The 19,413-nt window shown below is 43.1% G+C and overlaps 2 protein-coding genes and 1 long non-coding RNA gene across 5 annotated transcripts in view; 2 read left to right on the top strand and 1 right to left on the bottom strand.

Moving 5' to 3' along the window:
• The window catches only part of XPC (XPC complex subunit, DNA damage recognition and repair factor), a 28,923-nt gene extending 25,518 nt beyond the window's left edge, over nt 1-3,405 (bottom strand). The window contains exon 1 of one of the 3 annotated variants that reach the window (XM_011280223.4): nt 3,115-3,399. In XM_011280223.4, coding sequence (XP_011278525.1) covers nt 3,115-3,217 — 103 coding nt within the window. In that variant the 5' untranslated portion in view covers nt 3,218-3,399. Of the gene's footprint in view, nt 1-3,114 lie in introns of all 3 variants that reach the window. The other 2 variants (XM_011280222.4, XR_006593980.1) reach the window with 2 other exon arrangements.
• LSM3 (LSM3 homolog, U6 small nuclear RNA and mRNA degradation associated) lies at nt 3,394-12,946 on the top strand. The gene is made up of 4 exons (XM_003982524.5): nt 3,394-3,551; nt 5,741-5,851; nt 8,664-8,759; nt 12,636-12,946. Exons 1-4 carry the CDS (start codon nt 3,531-3,533, stop codon nt 12,714-12,716), a joined length of 309 nt encoding a protein of 102 aa, XP_003982573.1. The 5' UTR covers nt 3,394-3,530; the 3' UTR covers nt 12,717-12,946.
• Nucleotides 12,947-17,064: 4,118 nt separating this feature from the next.
• Nucleotides 17,065-19,413, top strand: part of LOC109497322 — a 51,934-nt gene continuing 49,585 nt past the window's right edge. The window contains exon 1 of the long non-coding RNA XR_002740376.2: nt 17,065-19,371. This is a non-coding gene — a long non-coding RNA (uncharacterized LOC109497322). The remainder of the gene's footprint in view (nt 19,372-19,413) is intronic.

Raw genomic sequence — 19,413 nt, 5'->3', positions numbered from 1 at the left:
TTTCTAGCACTCTCCAAGATCTAGAGTTACCTAACCAGCCTCCTTGAGGCCAATGTGGTTATTTCAGAAAGGCAGGAATTACCACATGGTCTACTTGACCTTCCAGTGAGATTTAATAATACCTGCTTAAAACTGCCAGCGGCATCCCATAGTGCTTAGAATAAAATACAAACTTAGTTTGGTCTCCAAACTAAGAGTCCTGTCCACTTCTCCCACCTCAATTTCTGCCACTCGGCCCCCACTCACTGTGTCCAGCCAACCGGCCAAGCTCATTTCATTTCCTCCTAGGTTGTTAAAACTTACAGCTTCCTCTGCCTTCCCTCAGAACTTCCCATGAATGGCTCCTTCAGGACATTCAGTAATTCGTTCAAACTATCCATCACCTCCTCAAAGAGGCCTTCCTTGACTACCAATTCTGACTTAGCTGCTTCTTCCTCACCCCCATGGCAGTTCTATTGCCTGTTCTACTTCTTTTCGTAACTCTTATCGCTGCATGAATTTATTTAAGTTGTTATTGTCTGCCCCCCCCCCACCTCCCCCACAGATTGTAAGCATCACGAGAACAGGGATCGTGACTGTCCTGTTCACTACTATTAATTCCAGGACTGAGAACAGTGCCTGGACATAGCAGGTTCTCAGTAAATATTTATTGAAGGAATTAATGATTCACAGTGACGAAAGAATTAACATAGGGAAGAAACATAAAGAAATTAGACATGCCCTAATAGAAGCAAGGAAATAATGTGGAAGACTGTTTTCTTTGTCCCTAAACGTTGAAAGCAGCCAAGTGTCACCTTCTTTGGCATGCAATGAGGTGCTCAGAAACTATACTGTAAAGTCATCAAATCAGTGTGAACTGTAGCCCAATCCACAACCAGACTGTTCTTCGACCCAACCACAGCAAAGATTGTTAAGTCTTCCTTGAAGAGAACTTACTGCCAAGCTCCTCTAGCTAGCAGGGTCTGACTCATGCCCGGGTGCTTCCTCACCTACACCTAGGCGGAACCGATAGAAGGTAGCCCATCTGATTACCTGACGTGGACCGTGGCAGATGCTTCTAGCTCACTCGCAAACACAACTACCCTGAAAGGTAGTATTGTGTTTCAGAGATGAGGTTCAGAGAGGTAAACTATTTGTCTAAAATAATTTGCACCAGTGCATATAACTACTAAGTTGCACCAACCTGGAGTCCAGATCAAGTATTAAGCTGGAAGAAATGGTACCCAGGCAGGTGGCATTTCCATCAGGTTAAAACTTCGAACTCCTGAAGTGCCACATATTCAGAATACATTCCCTCTGACTGCAATAACAACCCCTTTTCACAGCCATATGCTGAAATGTTACCCATCCTTAAAGTCACAGATCAAACGTACCTCCTTCAGAGAGCATTTCCCAATCTCTCCAAACTTGATTGTTCCTTCAAAAGCCACAAAGCCTGCTACCTTCTCCCAAAATATCATTGTCTTGAATACTTTGTGTAAAGGGCAATTTACCTTTGTGTAAAGGTAAATTACCTGAATGAGTAAATCAATAAAATGGAACACACAGCATTAACTGTGGGGTAAATTACCTTCTAGGTTTGGAAATGACTTCCATTTGCCTATTTACTAATGAATGTTGAACTTATATAATCATAGTATTGAACCTAGTGTCATAGGAATCCTTGTTGGTTACCTAAACTTCTATTCAGATTATTTTAGGAATGCCAGAAATCCCTTCTACAGCATGCACTATGCAATTATTGAAAACATTTATTGAGCACTTGGCATATGCAGGGAAGAGGGAGAGGACAATACAGGACACAGCAAAAAATAAGACACATTTGCATAAACTTAAATGGTAGTAAGACGGGCTACCCTAAAAGGAAGCAAATAAATTAACAAGATCATTACATTATGCAACAGAGGCTGTGAGGGCCTGTGAAGGAGTACCTGGTAAGGATCACCTTAGATCAGACACTCAAAGCAGTGTAAGTTCAGATGTGAAGGAACAGAAGAAATCAGCCACCCTGGAGCCATGGGAGAACATTGCAGGCAGAAGGAATATCAAAGGCAAAGGCTCAAGGTGAGAAATAACATGGCATATTTGAGGAACAGAAAGGAAGCCAATAAGGAGGGTATCTGGCAAAGAGTCCTAAAAGACAACAGAAGTAGCAGCAGTCAAATCATGTAAGGTCTTGCAGGCCATGGTAAGGAATTTGGATTTTAGGCCAAGAGCAATGGGAAGCCACAGGTTTGAGGTAGGAACATGGCACGATCTGATTTTTTTTTTTTTTTTTAATCATTTGGGCTGCTAGGTGGAAAACCATTGCAGAGAAGTGGGTTAGTAGGGAGACCAGTAAAGCAACTGTGGTCCTTCAACTGAAAAGTGATGGTGGCTTAGGCAGGGACTGTAACCACGGAAATAAAGAGAAGTGGAGGGATCTGAGATACAGTTCTGAGGTTGGATTGGTAGAACCTGCTGACGGATTAGATGTGTATGTGTAATGAAAAGGAGAGGCTTGCTTTAACAAGTGGGTGAAGGGATCATTTATTGAATGGGAAAAGGTGGGGAAGAAACAGGCTTAAAGGGGAAAAGCAAGAGTTTTGCTTTGCCCTTGATGAATATAAGAAACCTATTCGACATCCAGGTGGAGAAGTCAGGTTGGATCCGAATCTGGAACTCTGGGGTGAGATTTAACTGAAGATATTATTCTGGGAGTCCGCACATTACAGCACTCTGCTCCATCCGTCTTCTGGGGGCCACAAAATAACTGTAATACCTTTTCCCCTATTCAGCCCTTTGCATCTGCAGGAGGCTGGACAGCATCCTGTGGGCAACAGGGAGCAGGAAAGAGGCAACGCCGGAGAGCCAATGGTCAGGTTGAGCTCCAGGGGAACCCTCAGGGCGCATCAGTCCTCCCGAGGACTAAAGCACAGCGACGTCGGTGAGGACCCAAGCAGTGGCACAACCGCCCGCCTCCCCGGGCCACCGTTAACGCCGGCTCCGCTCAAGGCAAACAGGGTATTCTCCGCCCCCTCACCTCCAGAAGTCAGCCCCCACCCCCGCACCTTGTTTCCTGCCCTCCTTGAACATGAGCATCTACCCCTAAGCCCGGCTCGGTCTCGCTCTCACCCGCCTCCTTCTCCTCACGTCGGGCCGTGCTCTTGCCCTTGGCCTTCCGGCCGCACGGTTCACGTCCCTGCGGCTCCCTACCGGCCGCACGCTTCCGAACCATGTTGCCCAGGCAAGACTCCCGGAGATTGACGCACTAAGCCGCGGGAATGGGAGCGCAAGCTCCGCCTCCAGCGGGGCGAGGCATCGCCAGCCCTTTCCTTATAGGCCAAGTCTACGCCCATGAAGCTCCGCCCCAGCCTCAGCCTCAAATGACCAATACAAACTGTACAAAGCAAGACAGCGCAGAGCGAATTTCTCTCTACTTCCGGCTCATTGTATTTTTCGCGTTTCCGGAGACAGCGGCGGGGGGAGGGGGGCGCGCGAGCGGCTCGCGTACTCTCGCGAGAGGCAGGAAAGAGCGCAGGGTTTGAAGCATGGCGGACGACGTGGACCAGGTGAGTGTATTTTGAGGGGCTCACTCCAGAGCGGCTTTTCCACTGCTAGCCCTCACCCTGTTCGGCTTTGCGTCCCAGGGCTACTTTCTCCAAGCTCACCGAAAGGTGAGCCCTGTTTCTAGGTTATCACGACTTTTAATCTTCCCTTTGGTAACCGCGCCCCCTCCGAATTTTGTCTCACGCCCTGAGATGGTTTCCCCTTGGAAGTCCGCCTGAAAACTAATTATTCTTCACACTCGTCACTTCCTTTCCCTTGTATCTCATCTTCATCAGTGGTATGGGAATGATTATCCCTGCCTACCTCACGGAGATGTCGGGATTCTGGTAGAAAAGGTGATAGATAATAAAGCTAAATAGTTACTATTATGAGCGCAACGGTTGTTACTCGTTCAGCAAATGAGTAGTAAACATCAACTTGTATGGTTAGACTCCGCTCTAAGCACCAGGGACACCGGCATTGACAAACGTGAGCCCTGTCCCCACTTGGAGCTTATGTTCTCTGGAAGGGCAGATAAGTAAACAAACTTGCAATATGTAGGAACTGTGATGTGGCATGAAGAAAACAAGCAAGGACCTGGTATATAAAATAATATGATGGTCCTCCAGGCTTTCTCATCTTCTCTCCTTTTCCCGAAAATGCTCTTCCTAAGATATATTTGTGGATCAGGCCACAACCTAGCTTTCTCCTGAAACTTCACCTCATCAACGAGGATTTATCTGGCCGCTTGCGTAAAATAGCACTCTTTCCCAGTCTGCTTTATTTTTTTTCGTAGCATGTTATTTGTTCATAATAAGTAGACCCTTCGATGTTCAACGTCTGTCTTTCCCCACTCGAATGTGAGATCCTTAAGAGCAGGGTTTTGTTCACCATTCTGTCCTCCAGGTTCAGAACAGTGCTGGAAACCCTGAACAAATATTTATGGAACGAATGAATTGGTTAATCAGGGAGGCTTCTTTGAAAAGGCAAATTTAAAGCTACAGGATGAAAAGTATGGACAGTGGGTATTGTAGACTATAGCCAAAGGAGCAGTAAGGCTCTGTGGTGTGTCTGTTCTTGTAGTATTACTATATATTTATTCATACCCCTCTCCCCACTAGAATGAACTCCTTGAGGGCAGAGACTGACCGCTCTACCGTAATGTAGTTGGTTAGCTGGTCTTTGGCAATCACCTGTTTAATTGGGATTGAGGACCAGTTGAGGTTAGGAATTTTTTTTTTTTTCTAGATTCTAGCTTTTTTAAGACTGTAGAGCCTGTAACTTTCAGTCGCATTCTGCCACTGGCCTGATGTACTCACCAAAGAAACTCCTTGAATAATCTTACCAACTTTCCTGCCTACCCATCCCTTGCATTTGGATGACTCCCAAGTCATCCTAGCCCTGATCTCTCTGGGACCTATATTTCCAGCAGTTCTTCAATTGGAAATAACAAGAACCATTTTTAAGTACTTTCAGTTTGCCACTTACTATTGTGAATACACTTAATACGTTAACTTAATACGTTAGCTCATCCAGTCCTTGCAAGAATCATGAAGGGAAGATTATGGCTTCCTCATTTTACGAACAAGGAAGGTGATGCTCAGAGATGGCATGATTTTTTTTTTTTTAATCCGAATTCACAAGTTTCAGATTCAGGAGTTGAACACACACTGCCTGACTTCAAAGCTAGTGCTTTCAACCAGTATTCAATACTCCCTGCTAAATATATTCATCTTAGTGGCCAGTTGGCACCCTAAACTCAACCTGCCCCAGATTGAATCTCTCCTTGGCATTCTGATTAGTGTGTGGTAATCATTAAATGAAATTTTTTCAAATCACTAAATGAAATTTGAGGTAAGGTTGAAGTCCCAGACAGTGACTTCCTGTACCCTGAAATTGGGTCAGGCGCTTTGGATTTTGAGAGAACAAAGTACATGCTTATTTTGCTGTATAACTCCTTCCTGTGTACGTGTGTTTCAGCCTTCACTTACATAGCACTCACTATGATCCAGGCACTGTTTTAAGCTTTCATAATATGCCCTTTGAGCCTCACAACAACAGTATTAGGTAGGCGCTATCGTCATCCACATTTTACAGAGTCTGAGACTGAGGCATTGAGGTTTAAGTAACTTGCCCACCATCATACAGGATAGCAATGACTTGAACACTGCACTCGCTAGTACTGTATTACTAAGCCTGTTTCTTTCATCAGCAACAAACCACCAACACCGTAGAGGAGCCCCTGGATCTCATCAGGCTCAGCCTGGATGAGCGAATTTATGTGAAAATGAGGAATGACAGAGAGCTTCGAGGCAGATTACATGTAAGTAAATTTATTAAATTACCTTGAAATCAGATTATTTCTCTGTCATGCCTCCCTACCACTACCCCCTTGAAATAGAAACACTGTCTGATGTAGAAGAGTATTTTGAATGTAGATAAGAAGGTGGAAGGTCACCCATATTTCTACAAGTCAAGTACAACTGCATTTAATTCACCTCTTTAATATTTTTTCTAACAGAAATGATGTGATTTTAAAGAACATTTTCATTTTTTCTATTTATTTGTAAATAGCATTTATTCTCCATTCTTATTTAAACGTTCTGTCAGTTACTGATATGTACATAAGTTTGCGTTTTCTTGTGAGAAAAATTAAATAGCACAGAAGTACATAGAGTAAAAGGTGAAATCCCATTTTTTTCTTTTGCTAGCCACTTAGAAATTGGGTCTGTGATCTTTTAGGTCTTTTCTGTATATTTACACATAAATACATATACATGTGATCCCACGCATGTATTTGCACCATATACACCACCTGTAAATAAAACTGGGATCTTGCTGTACATGTTTTTGAGCAGCTTTCTTTTTCACTTAATCTTTCTTGGAAATTAGTCATCATGAATGCATATAAATCTCCATTCAGCTTTATTTTTTTTAGAGAGCGAATGAGCGTGAGCTGGGGAGAGGGGCAAAGGAAAAGAGAATCTTAAGCAGGCTCCACACTCAGCACAGAGCCTGATTGCCCAACCCTGGGATCATGACCTGAGCTGAAATCAAGAGTTGAAGGCTCAACTGAGCCACCCAGACGCCCCTCCTTTATTCTTTTTAAGGACTGCATAGAATTCTGTGTATTGTGAAAGTGGTTTTTAGATTGTTTTCCATTTCTTGCTGCGGTAAATAAGTCTGCAGTATGTATTTTTATGCATATTTCTTTGTGTATATCTGTACGTATTTCTATAGGATTGGTCCCTTGAAGTGGTCCTATTTATTCATAAAGAGAGTATACTGAAGGTTTTGTCTTTTCTTGACAACTTGTCACTCTCCTGTATATATTGTTTTTACTACCATCATTCTACCTTAAAGTGATTTAAAACGGCTCATATTTGTTGAGCATTAATTACATTCCAGGTGCTTTTATTATAAGTGTTTTGTATGTAATGTCTCATTTAACCTTTATAACAGGCCTATCAAGGTAGACGCTAATTAGCCTGGTTATGCAGTTGAAGAAGCTCAGGCCTAGAAAGGTGAAGTTACTTGCTTAAGTTAAAGGAAGGTCCAGAATATGACCCTAGGCAATCTGACTGCAGCCCCATTCTTAAGTACTTTGATTTCACCTTCCATAAGACCTAAAGGTAAAGAGTATCCTGTACTTAGAAAGCAGGGACCTGGGAAGACAGTGATCTTGATATACAGCTGGCTTTATGAGAAGAGGAACCCCGGGAAATGGAAGAGTGGCAACTTTACCAAGAAAAAGAGAATTGCGCTTAAACACATGGGCCAGTGGCATGTGGAGACACACCCCGGGACAGATATGTCGCCTTAGTTCTTGGAGGCTTCTTTAGTTCCCTTCTAGACTTCATTGCCTCTATACTAAATGGCCCCCAACATTTTGTTTGTTTTCTGGCCCTCATCTATAGATTTTTGCTCTTGTTGGTATGCTTTGCTAGAAGTGGCTGCTATGTGGCTGATGTGTTACTTTTATTTTGATGTGAGCTGGTAAACCATTTAACCCTTTGTTAGAAGTGAGCATGAGTGAGAGGCACCTGGCAGCTCAGTCGGTTGAGCATCCAACTCTTGATTTCAGCTCAGGTCATGATCCCAGGGTGGTGGGATTGAGCCCCATGTCAGGCTCTACACTGAGCTTGGAACCTCCTTAAGATTCTGTCTCTCTCTCTCTCTCTCTCTCTCCCTCCTTCCCCCTCCCTCCCTGCCTCAAATAAAAAATAAATTTTTTTTATTAAAAAAAATTTTTTTTTAATGTTTATTTATTTTTGAGAGAGACAGACAGAATGCGAGTGGGTTAGGGGCAGAGAGAGAGGGAGACACAGAATCTGAAGCAGGCTCCAGGCTCTGAGCTGTCAGCACAGAGCCCAAATGCGGGGCTCGAACTCACAAGCTGTGAGATCATGACCTGAGCCAAAGTCAGACACTCAACGAACTGAGCAACCCAGATGCCCCAAAATAAAAGAAATTTTTAAAAAAGAAGTAAGCATAAGTGGGTTCTGAACAAGGCCCCTGGAGTTTCACCTTTTAGGGTTAGCTTTAGAGTTTGGATTAAGGCTATCCCTATCAGGATGGCAACATTTATTGATTGAGCCTACAGGTGCCAAACACAGTTTATTTTGGCTAGGTTTTACGTGGGCCGGGTATTGCTCTACTGGTTTCACGCGGTGGTGTTCAGTTTAGCACAGGGAGGTCTTGTCTTGTACCTTTGGGAGACTGAAGGTCTTCTTCACAGTTAAAGAATCGTATTTCTTTCACTGTATCTCTCTTGTCATGCTGTTACAGAGGGAATTGAAAGAAGTCTACGGAAAAGTGATGAATTTGCTTTTTCTCATAAATATTATAAATGATGTGACTGTCTTGGATGACCAATAGGGTAGACGCTTTAAAAAAATAATAATTTCAAATTATTTTGAGTAAATTCATTTTAGGCCATATAAACAGTTTTGTATTTTTATCAGGTCAGTTAACTTGTCACTGGAAATAATTTGTGAAGAAACAGCTTACTAGCACAGCAGAATTGTTTTTTATTTGTGTATAAAAGTGTGTGATGTAAGTATTGTGCGTAAGCTCTGTCCATTGTTCCTTTATTTGATGATTAAGTTTCTTGATCGCTCACCTTTCCACTGCAGGCTTATGATCAGCATTTAAATATGATACTGGGAGATGTGGAAGAGACTGTGACTACCATAGAAATTGATGAGGAAACCTATGAGGAGATATATAAAGTAAGTCATGGAATTCTGTTCTTCACTTTTAAAATGTCAAATGTTCTCAACATCCAACAGCGTAACACTTATTTATAAAAAGCCCGTCATGATTTGACACCTACTTGTGGACCCAGTAAAGTATAGCAATCAAAAATAAAGACTTTAGGGTCAGACGGACCTAATTTATAGTGCTGTTGTGGCCATGTCCCACCTGGGTTATGTTGGGCCAGTGAATTAACTTGGCAGATTTAAGTTCCTCATTGTTAGGCAAGAATACTAGCACTTACCTCATCCGGTTGCCAGGATTCACTGATACATGTCAGTTTAAGATGCTCATGTGTGTTAGTCTGTAAGAGTAATGCTGGACAGTGTTCCTTGTTTGATGTGAATTTAAGCTATCAATAATTAATAAAAACTAAAACGGAGAAATTTTAAAAACACTAACTCCGTAATAGTGAGCCTATTACATGTTGATTTAAGTAACATCAACTACAGGACAAAATACTTAGAAGCGTCTTTGTTTTACCTTTTTGCAGATTTCTTTAATGCCTGGCTTAATTGAAATCTAGATTCTCACATCTTTTTCTGCATGTAATCTGTTATGATATGTCATAGTTGAAAATCCTTCCTTACGGGTAGTTACAAACGGGAGGAGTATTTTTTGTGGGTATTCGCGTTTGATGCTACATTAAAACTCAACAAGTAGTAGTTTCTTCAAGGTTAATTGCAGTGTGGAATCTGAGACCACATCATTGAACTTTTCATACTCTTACTATATGCAAATTCATTGGTCTGCCTTGTTCTTTTTTTTTTTTTTTAATGTTTATTTTTGAGTGAGAGAGACAGTGCAAGTGGGGGAGGGTCAGAGAGAGAGGGAGACACAGAATCCAAAGCAGGCTCCAGGCTCTGAGCTGTCAGCACAGAGCCCAACATGGGGCTTAAACTCACAAACTGTGAGATCATGACCTGAGCCAAAGTTGGATGCTTAACCGACTGAGCCACCCAGGTGCCCCACTACCTTGTCCTTTTAATGGATCTTTTACATTGTGTGATTCTGTGACATCAAGCACTGGTCATTTGGAAAATATTAGTTTGTGGAGCTATGCAGATCTTCTGAATGTTGGCACATTTCATTGTTCAATGTGGAAAAAAAAAAAAAGGAAATCGCCTATGTCTTTTAAGTATTTGAAAAGCCAGTCTTTGACCCTTCTAGAGTATAGTGGTTTAAAATATAGACTCAGATTGCAGGACTGGAATTAAATCTTGACTCCCTTGCTTGCCAGCTATTTAATTGTATCAAACTACGCAATCTGTCTGTGACTAAGTCTCCTTGTCTGTAAAATGGGGGTGGTAGTAGGACCCACTTTATACAGCTATTTAGGAATCACTGAGAGGTTACATGAAAAGCCTTCAGGTTAGTGACAGGCACATAGTAAGTGTTCATCTGTTAGCCTTTTACGGTTTTTGTATTTCTGCTTTATCCTGGCTTTCCTTCTGTCTTCAATGACTGCTGACTCCTTTGCAAATTTTCTTTCTCCTTCTGAACATGGGTTTTGAGTTTTTTAACCTATGTGTCTCTTTTTCCCCTCAGAGGTGTGATGTCATTTAGTAGCTAGGAGTCTGTAACAGTAATCAGTACAGCACCAAAGCTTGAGCTCTTCACAGATCTGGGCTCACACTTTTGCTGCTAGTGGTTAGTTTCATGACCTTGAGCAAGTTATAGAAACTTCCTAAGCCTTAGGGGACCTCTTTTGTAAGATGACAGTAACTGTGCCTGCCTCCCAGGATTATAACAGGAGGCACTGAACTTGGTATGTGTAAAGCCATGGCATGTGGTGACTGGTAGCTGTCATGATTGTGGATCAGTCTGTGTCTCCAGTGTGTTTCCTTTTCTGAGCTTCACTCTTTCATACCCAGTATTCTAATTGAAACTATTTTCACATTGGATATTATCTTGAACTCAGTACATCTGAAAGTAAATTCCTTTGAAGGTGTTCTTCACCTTCAAAATGAGATCATTCTCAGTTCCCTATCCTCAATGCATGATTTTCTGTTGTTTAGACCATAAATCTCAGAATTTTCTTGGACTTCTCTCTTTCAGTCACACTGATGAGTAACTAATTCAGTTGATTCTTCATGTTGATTCCAGTGTGTCATTACTGCATCTTGCTCTCTGTGACAACTGTTACTAATATTTTTGTTCTCTCTGTCAGATCCACATGTGGTCACTTGTGGTATAGATTCCTAGACCCTGAAAAGGAGGAATTAATTACTATTGCCCCTCCCACAGCCATTATAGCGGAACAGGGACAGAATTTTCACCAAAAACAAACAAACAAAAAAAACCTGCCTTCCGGAAAAGGGAAGAATGGAAACATACAGCAGAATCCCCTGGGGAGGTGTGGATGTTCCCTGTCCTAGGATTTGAAGTAATGGCTTTTAGGTCAAGTGTGCCCCATGTAATATTTGGGACATACTTAGACCAAAAAAAAAAAAAAATTCTCTTCTATTTATCTAGAATTCAAATGTAGTTGAGCACTCTATATTTTTATTTGCTAAATCTGGCGACCCTAAATGGGGGCTTCAGCTTTCACAGCCAAGTACTTGCTTATGCTGGAAGACTGAAAAATAGTCAAAAGCTTTTTTAGCCAGGCTGTTTCTTTGCATGCAATTTCCTTAAAAGCTTAGGACTTTGTGTGCATCTGATCTGTTCATTTCCAATCAATTCTATGGGCCAGTAACCTCAACATTCTTGCCTACACATAGCCTATAGATGCCTTTATTTATTTTAGTTCCTTCCCACTGTTCTTCCCACCCTTAGGCCATTTGCTAAAGTAAATTTGGGTGGGAAAGCAGCACACTTAAACTAATTCTTGCCTCAGGGCTGAGTTTGTTTAACGGAGAAGGTTTGCTGGGCTTCAGTCCGCGAAGCTTTTGTGCCTGTTCATTGTCTATGGTTTGGGATCTAAAAACTGTTGGCTTTTCAAACCCTGTGAGTCCTATTTCTTGTGATCTCTGCTTGAAAACCAGCTAGTTCTTACCTGGGCTCATCTCTTACTGCCTTGCTGAATGTATCAGGTTAATAGCAGCTAACATTTGGCTTGTTCCAACGTCTTCCCCTAGAACCTGTAGGTTAAGGGAGGCCCTTGGGCTACCTTCCAAGCCTTTGCAGGCAACATTTTTACCTAATGTTTTCTCCAGGCATAAGAGGATTTCAAATATTTGTATTCCATATGTTTCCTTACTGCCTAAGCCTCCACCTATAGGCTAGTGCCCCAAGGTATTCGTTCCACATATGTGAGCGCAGTAGTAGGACGCAGGAGCAACATGTAACGGCTCAGTACAGCAGCAAAATTTTATTTCTCACCCACATAACAGTCCTGAGTGGAGTTTTAGTTCAGCATGATAGCTTTCTTCCAGGTACTTAATCAACGGCCCAGGCTTCCTCTGTCTTACGGCTCTGCCATCTCCAGAGTTCATTATCTGAGTCCGGCTAGTCATGGGAGGAAGACCAGAGAGGGGCATTCGTGGGAGGCTTATGGGTCAGTCAGTCACTTCTTTTTACTTCCCATTGGTCAAAACCCAGTCTCAGGGCTGCACCAGCTTGTAAGGAAGTGTGAGTAATGTAGTCTAGCTCTGTGCTAGGAAGAGGAGGAACATGGGTTTTGGTGAATGCTCTAATCTTTGCCCCAATTATTGACATCCTGGAAAAGTAAACAGTTAATAAAGTGGTTCTTTGTGCTACAAAGGTAAGTGAGTGATGAGGTTTTTAAATCAGTTGTGTTATGATGCGTCTGTGTGGGTTTTGTTGTTGTCAATTTCTCAAAAAATAAATAATACTACTACATATTTGTATAAATGTGTTGTGTTTTGTTTTTTTTTTTCCTCTTCCAGTCAACAAAACGGAATATTCCGATGCTCTTTGTCCGGGGAGATGGTGTTGTTCTAGTTGCCCCTCCATTAAGAGTTGGCTGAAACAAAGAATTTATCGTGTTATGGAATATAGGAGACTTTGTATGATTGCCTCTTTAAATGTAGAAGACATTCAAAAGAGAAACCTGCGTTAATTTCGACATTAAGAAATGACCAAGGATTCTTGCACTCCTGAAATGAGTTGATTTGCAGATAACTCAAAAATTCTTAAGCTAAAGATTATTTTTATTTTTTCCAACCCTTTCAATAAATGTGATCACCAAGATGCAGAACTCTTTTTCAGGAGTTGATTTGCTGTTGTTTTCTCAGACAATTTCTGGGTTTTTTTTCCTTTAAATTGAATTTGATGTTTCCTTTTTAAATTTTTTTTAATGCGAACTCTTTAAAGTAAACACACATCTTACGTTGACTTTACTTGTATACACTCATCTGTGCATCTCCTAGGTTTGAGGCACCAGGTGGACCACTGAAAATTAGTTTTGCCAATATGCATACTTCCTTCAAATCCTCTGGGAAGCAGTTCTTTAAACCAACAGTTGCAGGCCAGGGAGGTAGATAGAATAATGCATGTACAGGATGCCATAAGAGCACAAAAAAGAGTGCCCAAAGAACAGGGTGGGTGGGTGGGTGGTGGTGGTGGGACTGTGACATTGTAGATGTTAACACTGCCATGAATATGAAGCATGATTTCTGTTACTTCTGCTTGGTCCGATTTATCTCTAAGGTCAGGCTTCAGAGGTTATATACCTGTGTGGTTCAGCCTCGTCATATCTACCAATGCCACACATATTTAATGACTCAAAAAACATATTTCCGCTCTTGGATCACGGGCCATTCGTGACGAGAGGTCTTCAGCAACATATCTCAGTAGCACAATAAAACACAGTGGCTAAAAAGCAAAGCTCTTTTTATTTCTAGCTTCAGTCAGTCAGCACTTAATGCTTGAAAGAGAGAGGAAAGTACATGTATGTGTGGCAGTTTCTCAGACTTTATTTAGACAGGACTTAGAACCTGACGTTCTCTACCAAGTAGGTTGTACCATTTTGAAATGTAGAAAGTCTGATGTGTGGATAGCTTGCCTGTGAATATGCTGAATGTGTGTGTTAGTCCATCATCAAGCACAATAGGCTAACATATGCACAGTATTTTCAGCCATGTGCAAGAAAGATGTTTCTGGTAAACACTGTAAAAAGGTTTCGTTTTCATTATTTATTGTACCTGTCCCTGTAAGTTAATGGAGAAGAGGAAGATGAGTGTGAGCAAGCTGCCAGGTTTTATCTTATGTGAGGAGACAGGAGAGAACCTTCCTTCGCTTTTGCTCACCCCACACTTTGTCCTTAGGCCTCAGTAGTCCCAGAGGGTAACCTGTTTACATCAACCCGTTCAATATTGGAAAAATAGGACCTGTGGTTCTGTGGTGGCGAATGGCAGATACTTTGGATCACCGTTTCCAAGTAAAACTCTTGGCCTAGATGCTGCTGCTGGTGATACTGCACAGTAATGATTGCCATAAAGGGGCATCAGGCAGAAGCAGCTTGTATGTATATCCCTCTTCAGTCCCTACAATAGCTCTTCAAACCGAAGCTCCGAGAGCTTGCATTGCTTGCCTGTGGCCCCACAGCTAGCACTAGATGGTGGGATGTGAATCTGCTGGACTCCTACCTGTGTGTGTGTGTGTGTGTGTGTGTGTGTGTGTGTGTGTGTGTGCGGAGACGGCGTGCTGTGGAGACTCTGGCTCAGGGTAGTGCACTGCTCCTGATGTCTCCCACAGCCACGGGGTGACTGGAGCATCTGGCCCTCTTGCTCTGCCACACCCTCCAGTTCTTCCTGAGCTTGTGTTTTATTTTTAGTGGCTTCCAATATCCATGGTTAGTTCCTGGATACTACTTTATTCTTGGCCATCTTTCTCTTTTTTCTCCTAGAAGTGATAGAACTTTTTTTACACTAGAACTTTTGGTGTGAGGGCTGTTGTGTACACACGTAGGTTTCTAAAAACCGTGGCCCTTAAAATCTGACACAGTTGATTTCGTGTGCCCATAAAACTGATGTGACATACAAATGTCCACTTAGCTCCTAGCTGTTAAGATACAGGAAGAAGGGCAATAAAAGATCAGCTGCAGGATAACCATTTGCACGTTACCAGGCGGAGGAGGAGGAAGCAGGGTGGGTTTTGTGAGCCCTTCTGTGGTTTAGGCTACCTGCCTGGAGGGTTGGAGCTGGGACTTAGTCTGCACCCCGGCAGCTCAGGCAGCATCCTGCCACAGCCCTCCACGTCAAGACTTCCTCTACAGGGCTGCACAGGGCTGCCCTCTGAGGCCTTATGCAGTCAGAGGGCACCTTGGAGCCATGCCTTGGACTCCTAGGCTGCACAGCACTTGGAGCTCCAGCCAGCTGGACGGCCGTGGTCACTGGAGCTGGTGATGAGGCTTCTGCAATGTGGTGTCACATAGCTCAAGCCGAGCCTCTTGACCATCTCCTTTGGAAGCCTCTCAAGCAGATGCCATACCTAGATCCCTGTCTTGGTGGTTTCCTGAAAGAGATTGTTATGAATTATTGCCTCATACAAAGGAGGGTGGACTGACAAAATCTAGGATTACGCATTTCTCTTTCAGACAAAATGTGCCCAAACTGAAACCCGAATAACTTGAGTATCTCAATTTAGACTAAAATCATCAGCTACAAATTTTCACACGTCTCCAATAGTGACTTTTAAAGATCTACATAAACTCAAGGTATTATCTTTCTGTACACCAAGAGAGAAACTGGTTCCATACACCCTTTTATTATAAATAATACCTATTGCCCACAGTGTTCTTAGCCTGTAGCCAGAATGAGAGGAATGTTCCACTGTGAGCAATTGTCACCTGTAGAGCAATACTCCTCTGTATTGGACAGGGAAAGGAACTAAAAATTCCGGGATTCATCCTGGCAGGATCAAGAGGCTCAGTTGGTGTTTCTGTCACCCAGCTCCACTCAACTATGTGGGCAAGCCCTCCCCTGTAGCAGATCCAGGCTTAACAACCAACCTGCCAATGGCAGTGCTCTCCCTTGAGATTGGTTTGTGTTCTGGTCCCTGGCCAGTCATTAGGGCTATGAGAACGTAAGGCTCTGATTGGCCAGGCCTGAGCCACATGTCCCTCCTGAAACTAAGCCAGATTTTCCCCACCTGAGCCATATGGTCTGAGCTTGGGGTTTGGGGGGGTGGTGGGGAGTCGTTCTCCAAAGGGAACCAGAGGAAGGGGTGAGTGGGAACTGCAGACAAAAGGTGCCTGACATAGAACTTGGAGCCTCCTGGTTGATAGAAAACTCCTTTGATTTACTTGATTATTGGTAAAACTTCTTGAAACACACCTTATAGTGGAGACTGTATGATTTGAAGCCATTACTCTGGAATCTAGTTGGAGGCCCTGGAGAATCCCAAGGAGGAGTCAGTGTGGGTGGAGCTTAGACTTGTTCCCTGAGGGGGCCTGATGGCAGCTGGAGTCTCCTCTGGGAGTTAGGTATGGGACCTGCCACACAGGAAGGGATGAGGCTGAGAGTGGGTATTGGGGTCTGTGGAGCTCAGAGGCAGACAGGTTACTTGCTTGAGGTGAGTGAAGAACACTGAGCCCCACCAGACAAGTTCCTGCTTATGAGCAGGGATCGGGCACTCACCACCTCTGGCATGGGGCCTGGCCAAGAGTTTGTCCTCAGTAAATGCTGAGTGAGTAATTGAACCACAGGAAAACCAGTAACAACACTGTTAGTGGAGGGGCAAGTAGTACTTTTTCCTCCAGCTTTATAAAAATGTAATTAAAAAAATTACAAGACACTTAAAGTGTGCACTGTGGTGATTTATGTATAAGTTGTGAAAGGATTCTCACCACCTAGATAAGTAATACATCCATGACCTCACATATTTATCTTTTTTTTTTTTGTAAGAACTTTTAAGTTCTACTCTCTGAGTCAAGTTTCAGTTATACAATGTCGTGTTATCAACTATAGCCACCATGTTTTACATTAGATCCTCAGGCCTTACTCATCTTATACCTGAAAGTTTGTACTCTTACCAACCTCTCCCTGTTTCCCCCACCCCCGGCCCCTGCCAACCACCTTTCTATTATCTAAAGGTTTGACTTTTCTCTTTCTTTCTTTCCTTCTTTCTATCTTTCTCTTTCTTTCTTTCTTTCTTTCTTTCTTTCTTTCTTTCTTTCTTTCTTTCTTTCTTTCTTTCTCCATTTCCTTTCCTTTCCTTTTCTTCTCTTCTCTTCTCTTCTCTTCTCTTCTCTTCTCTTCTCTTCTCTTTTCTTTTCTTTTCTTTTCTTTTCTTTTCTTTCTCCTTTCAGGTTCCACATATAAGTGGTAGCCATGGAGTGTTTGGTGTATTTCACTTAGCATAACTCCCCCAAGGTCCATCCATGTTGCAAATGACAAGATTTCCTTCTTATGGCTGAACAATATCCATACACACATGCATACACACCCATGTATTTACACACACACTTCTTTATCCAAATGATACTTCCAAGGTGAACTTCGCACATTGTTTTCCAGATACTTGCGGTGTCTTCCCTATAAATTGGACAATGCTTCCCACTTTTCTGCCCTTCTAGCCATCTTGTCTCCATTACCATTTACCTGAGAATAGCGATACGTACTAGCTATAGATACCTAACGGAAAACTAGCACCAAGAAATGAGGAAGCCAAAGCCAAGTGTTTTAAATTCCTTTTAGATCCATTGCTCACTCTTAATACCCAGAGCATGTAGATTCTTCTTTTCTTGGCTGCTTCTAGAAGCTTGCTAGGTGTGGAAGCAACATACCCCACTGTAGTTCCTGGTACTGATTACTCCAAAGGAATTTTTTTTTCTTGCCTCCCCTCCCACCCACCTACAGGACTGTGGGGATCTGGGCTCTGGGTGTTGACAGGACCTCCACAGTGTTGCCCTTGGTGAGTTGGAAAACTGACCATAAAGTTTGCAAGTGTGGAGTCATGAACCTGGCTTCAAATCCCAGCTGTGCCATGTACCAGCTGGGCAAATTACATCTGCCTTAAGGTCAGCAGTAAGGATTGGAAAGCATTTGTATAAACAGCCTAGGATAGTGTCTGGAATGTTACTGACACATCACGGGCACCAGTTGCACAAGTCACAGAAGTGGATGCAGTATTGGAGGCCAGTTCATCATTCATTCATCTTATTCCAAGTATCCCTGCTCTTTTTCTCCCTGAGTACTTTTCAGGAGATGTGAAATAATTTAATTCAATCAATTAAAAATTGTGATCAAACATCTACTGAGTGCCAGGCCATGTAAATAGAGGACTGAACAAAACAAAGGGAATCCACAATGCTAAGTACTACAGACATGGAGGGTAAGGTGATGGGGCATGACAGCGGCAGGAGAGAAGGAGGAACACCAGAAGGGCTCAGGGAAAGTGTGTCCAAAGAAGTAACATTTGAGCAGACATCTAAAGAGCTGGAGGGAGACAGTCCTGTTGGGAATTGGCAAAACAGCATTTGTCCAGGCAGTTGGAACCTGTGCAGAGGCTCTGAAGTAAGAGCAGTTTCACACAGTCAAGGGTCAGCAAGGAGGCCAGTGGGCTAGAGGAGAGTGAGCCAAGGAGAGGAGGCCGGAGGGGCATTGGATCCCAGAGACCTCAGTGGTCCAGGTGTAAGTCAGCATCTTCATTGTACACGTGGGGAGGAAAAGGTCAAGCCAATCTAGTTCTAAAACCTAAATTGAAACCACTTTGTGCTGCAGTCCCTGGAGTTATGCAAGGTGTAGTTTGTGTAGCTACACAGTCCCCTTACTTCTGATCACATGCTATTTCACTTCCTTTTTCTTTTACTTTTTTTCTTATAAAAAAAAAGTGTTTATTGGGATGGTTCCCACTCATCTTGGTTCAGAGTGCTGCCTCTGTCTGAAGGAGCCACCTTATGCAAGTTTTGCCTTTCCTCCTGTGGGCTGGCAGAGGACAGTGGAGCAGCTGCTGTTTGCACCTGGCTACAGAGAGTGCTGACTGTATAGCCTGGCGGGCACTCCACATCCACGGAGCGCAGGAACAGGGGCTGTGCATCGGGCGCTTCTTGTGCTTTTCTTCTCTCCTGCAGAGGGATGACGGAGATCTTTGCATGAGGCAAGTTCTAGTGGGAGGTCATCCCTGCCGGAAAGGTCATCCCCTTTGCAAAGGAAGGGCTCTTCCTTCTGAGTACCAGCTGCCATTTAGACCCAGCACGAGCTAGTATCCCATGTTCACCAAGGGCAAAAGAACTGCTCTCTTCCCCTCACTTGGGCTGGGTGGAAATGACACAGAGTTGGAAACCAAATGGTCAGGACTCAGCTTCCTCATCTCATGTTTGGTGAATTTTGGCAAGCCTCTCAGCCCTTTGGGGCTCAATTCCTCACCTGAAGGGAAATGCAGGGTAAGTTTTACCCCTGCCAGGCTCGCGCTAGTAAAGCTGCTTCTAGCTGGGTGAGGGCACCTAAACTTATGTGTCTTCATTGTCAACACCAGGTGGCGCTGTGCTCTTTGCTTTTCAACTTGAAATTTTCCTTGGGTTTGCCATGTATATTAGTATTGGCCAGAAAAGTCTGTATCATTTATTTTCTTAAATCTAAACAGTTTGTGGAATTCCAGCCCAACAGTATCTGTTGCTGCCAGGAGCAAAGAAGAAAAGAAAACAACATGCTGTTTAGGCCCCAGGGAGCAAGTTGTAAGGTAAAATGCCCTTCTAATTGTGCCCACATCCTGTGGAGCTAA

The sequence above is a fragment of the Felis catus genome, chromosome A2 (genome assembly GCF_018350175.1).
Source record: "Felis catus isolate Fca126 chromosome A2, F.catus_Fca126_mat1.0, whole genome shotgun sequence".
NCBI classification, from domain to species: Eukaryota; Metazoa; Chordata; class Mammalia; order Carnivora; family Felidae; genus Felis; species Felis catus.
The sequence above is the reverse complement of the archived record's forward strand: the minus strand, read 5'-3'. Positions and strand labels throughout refer to the sequence as shown.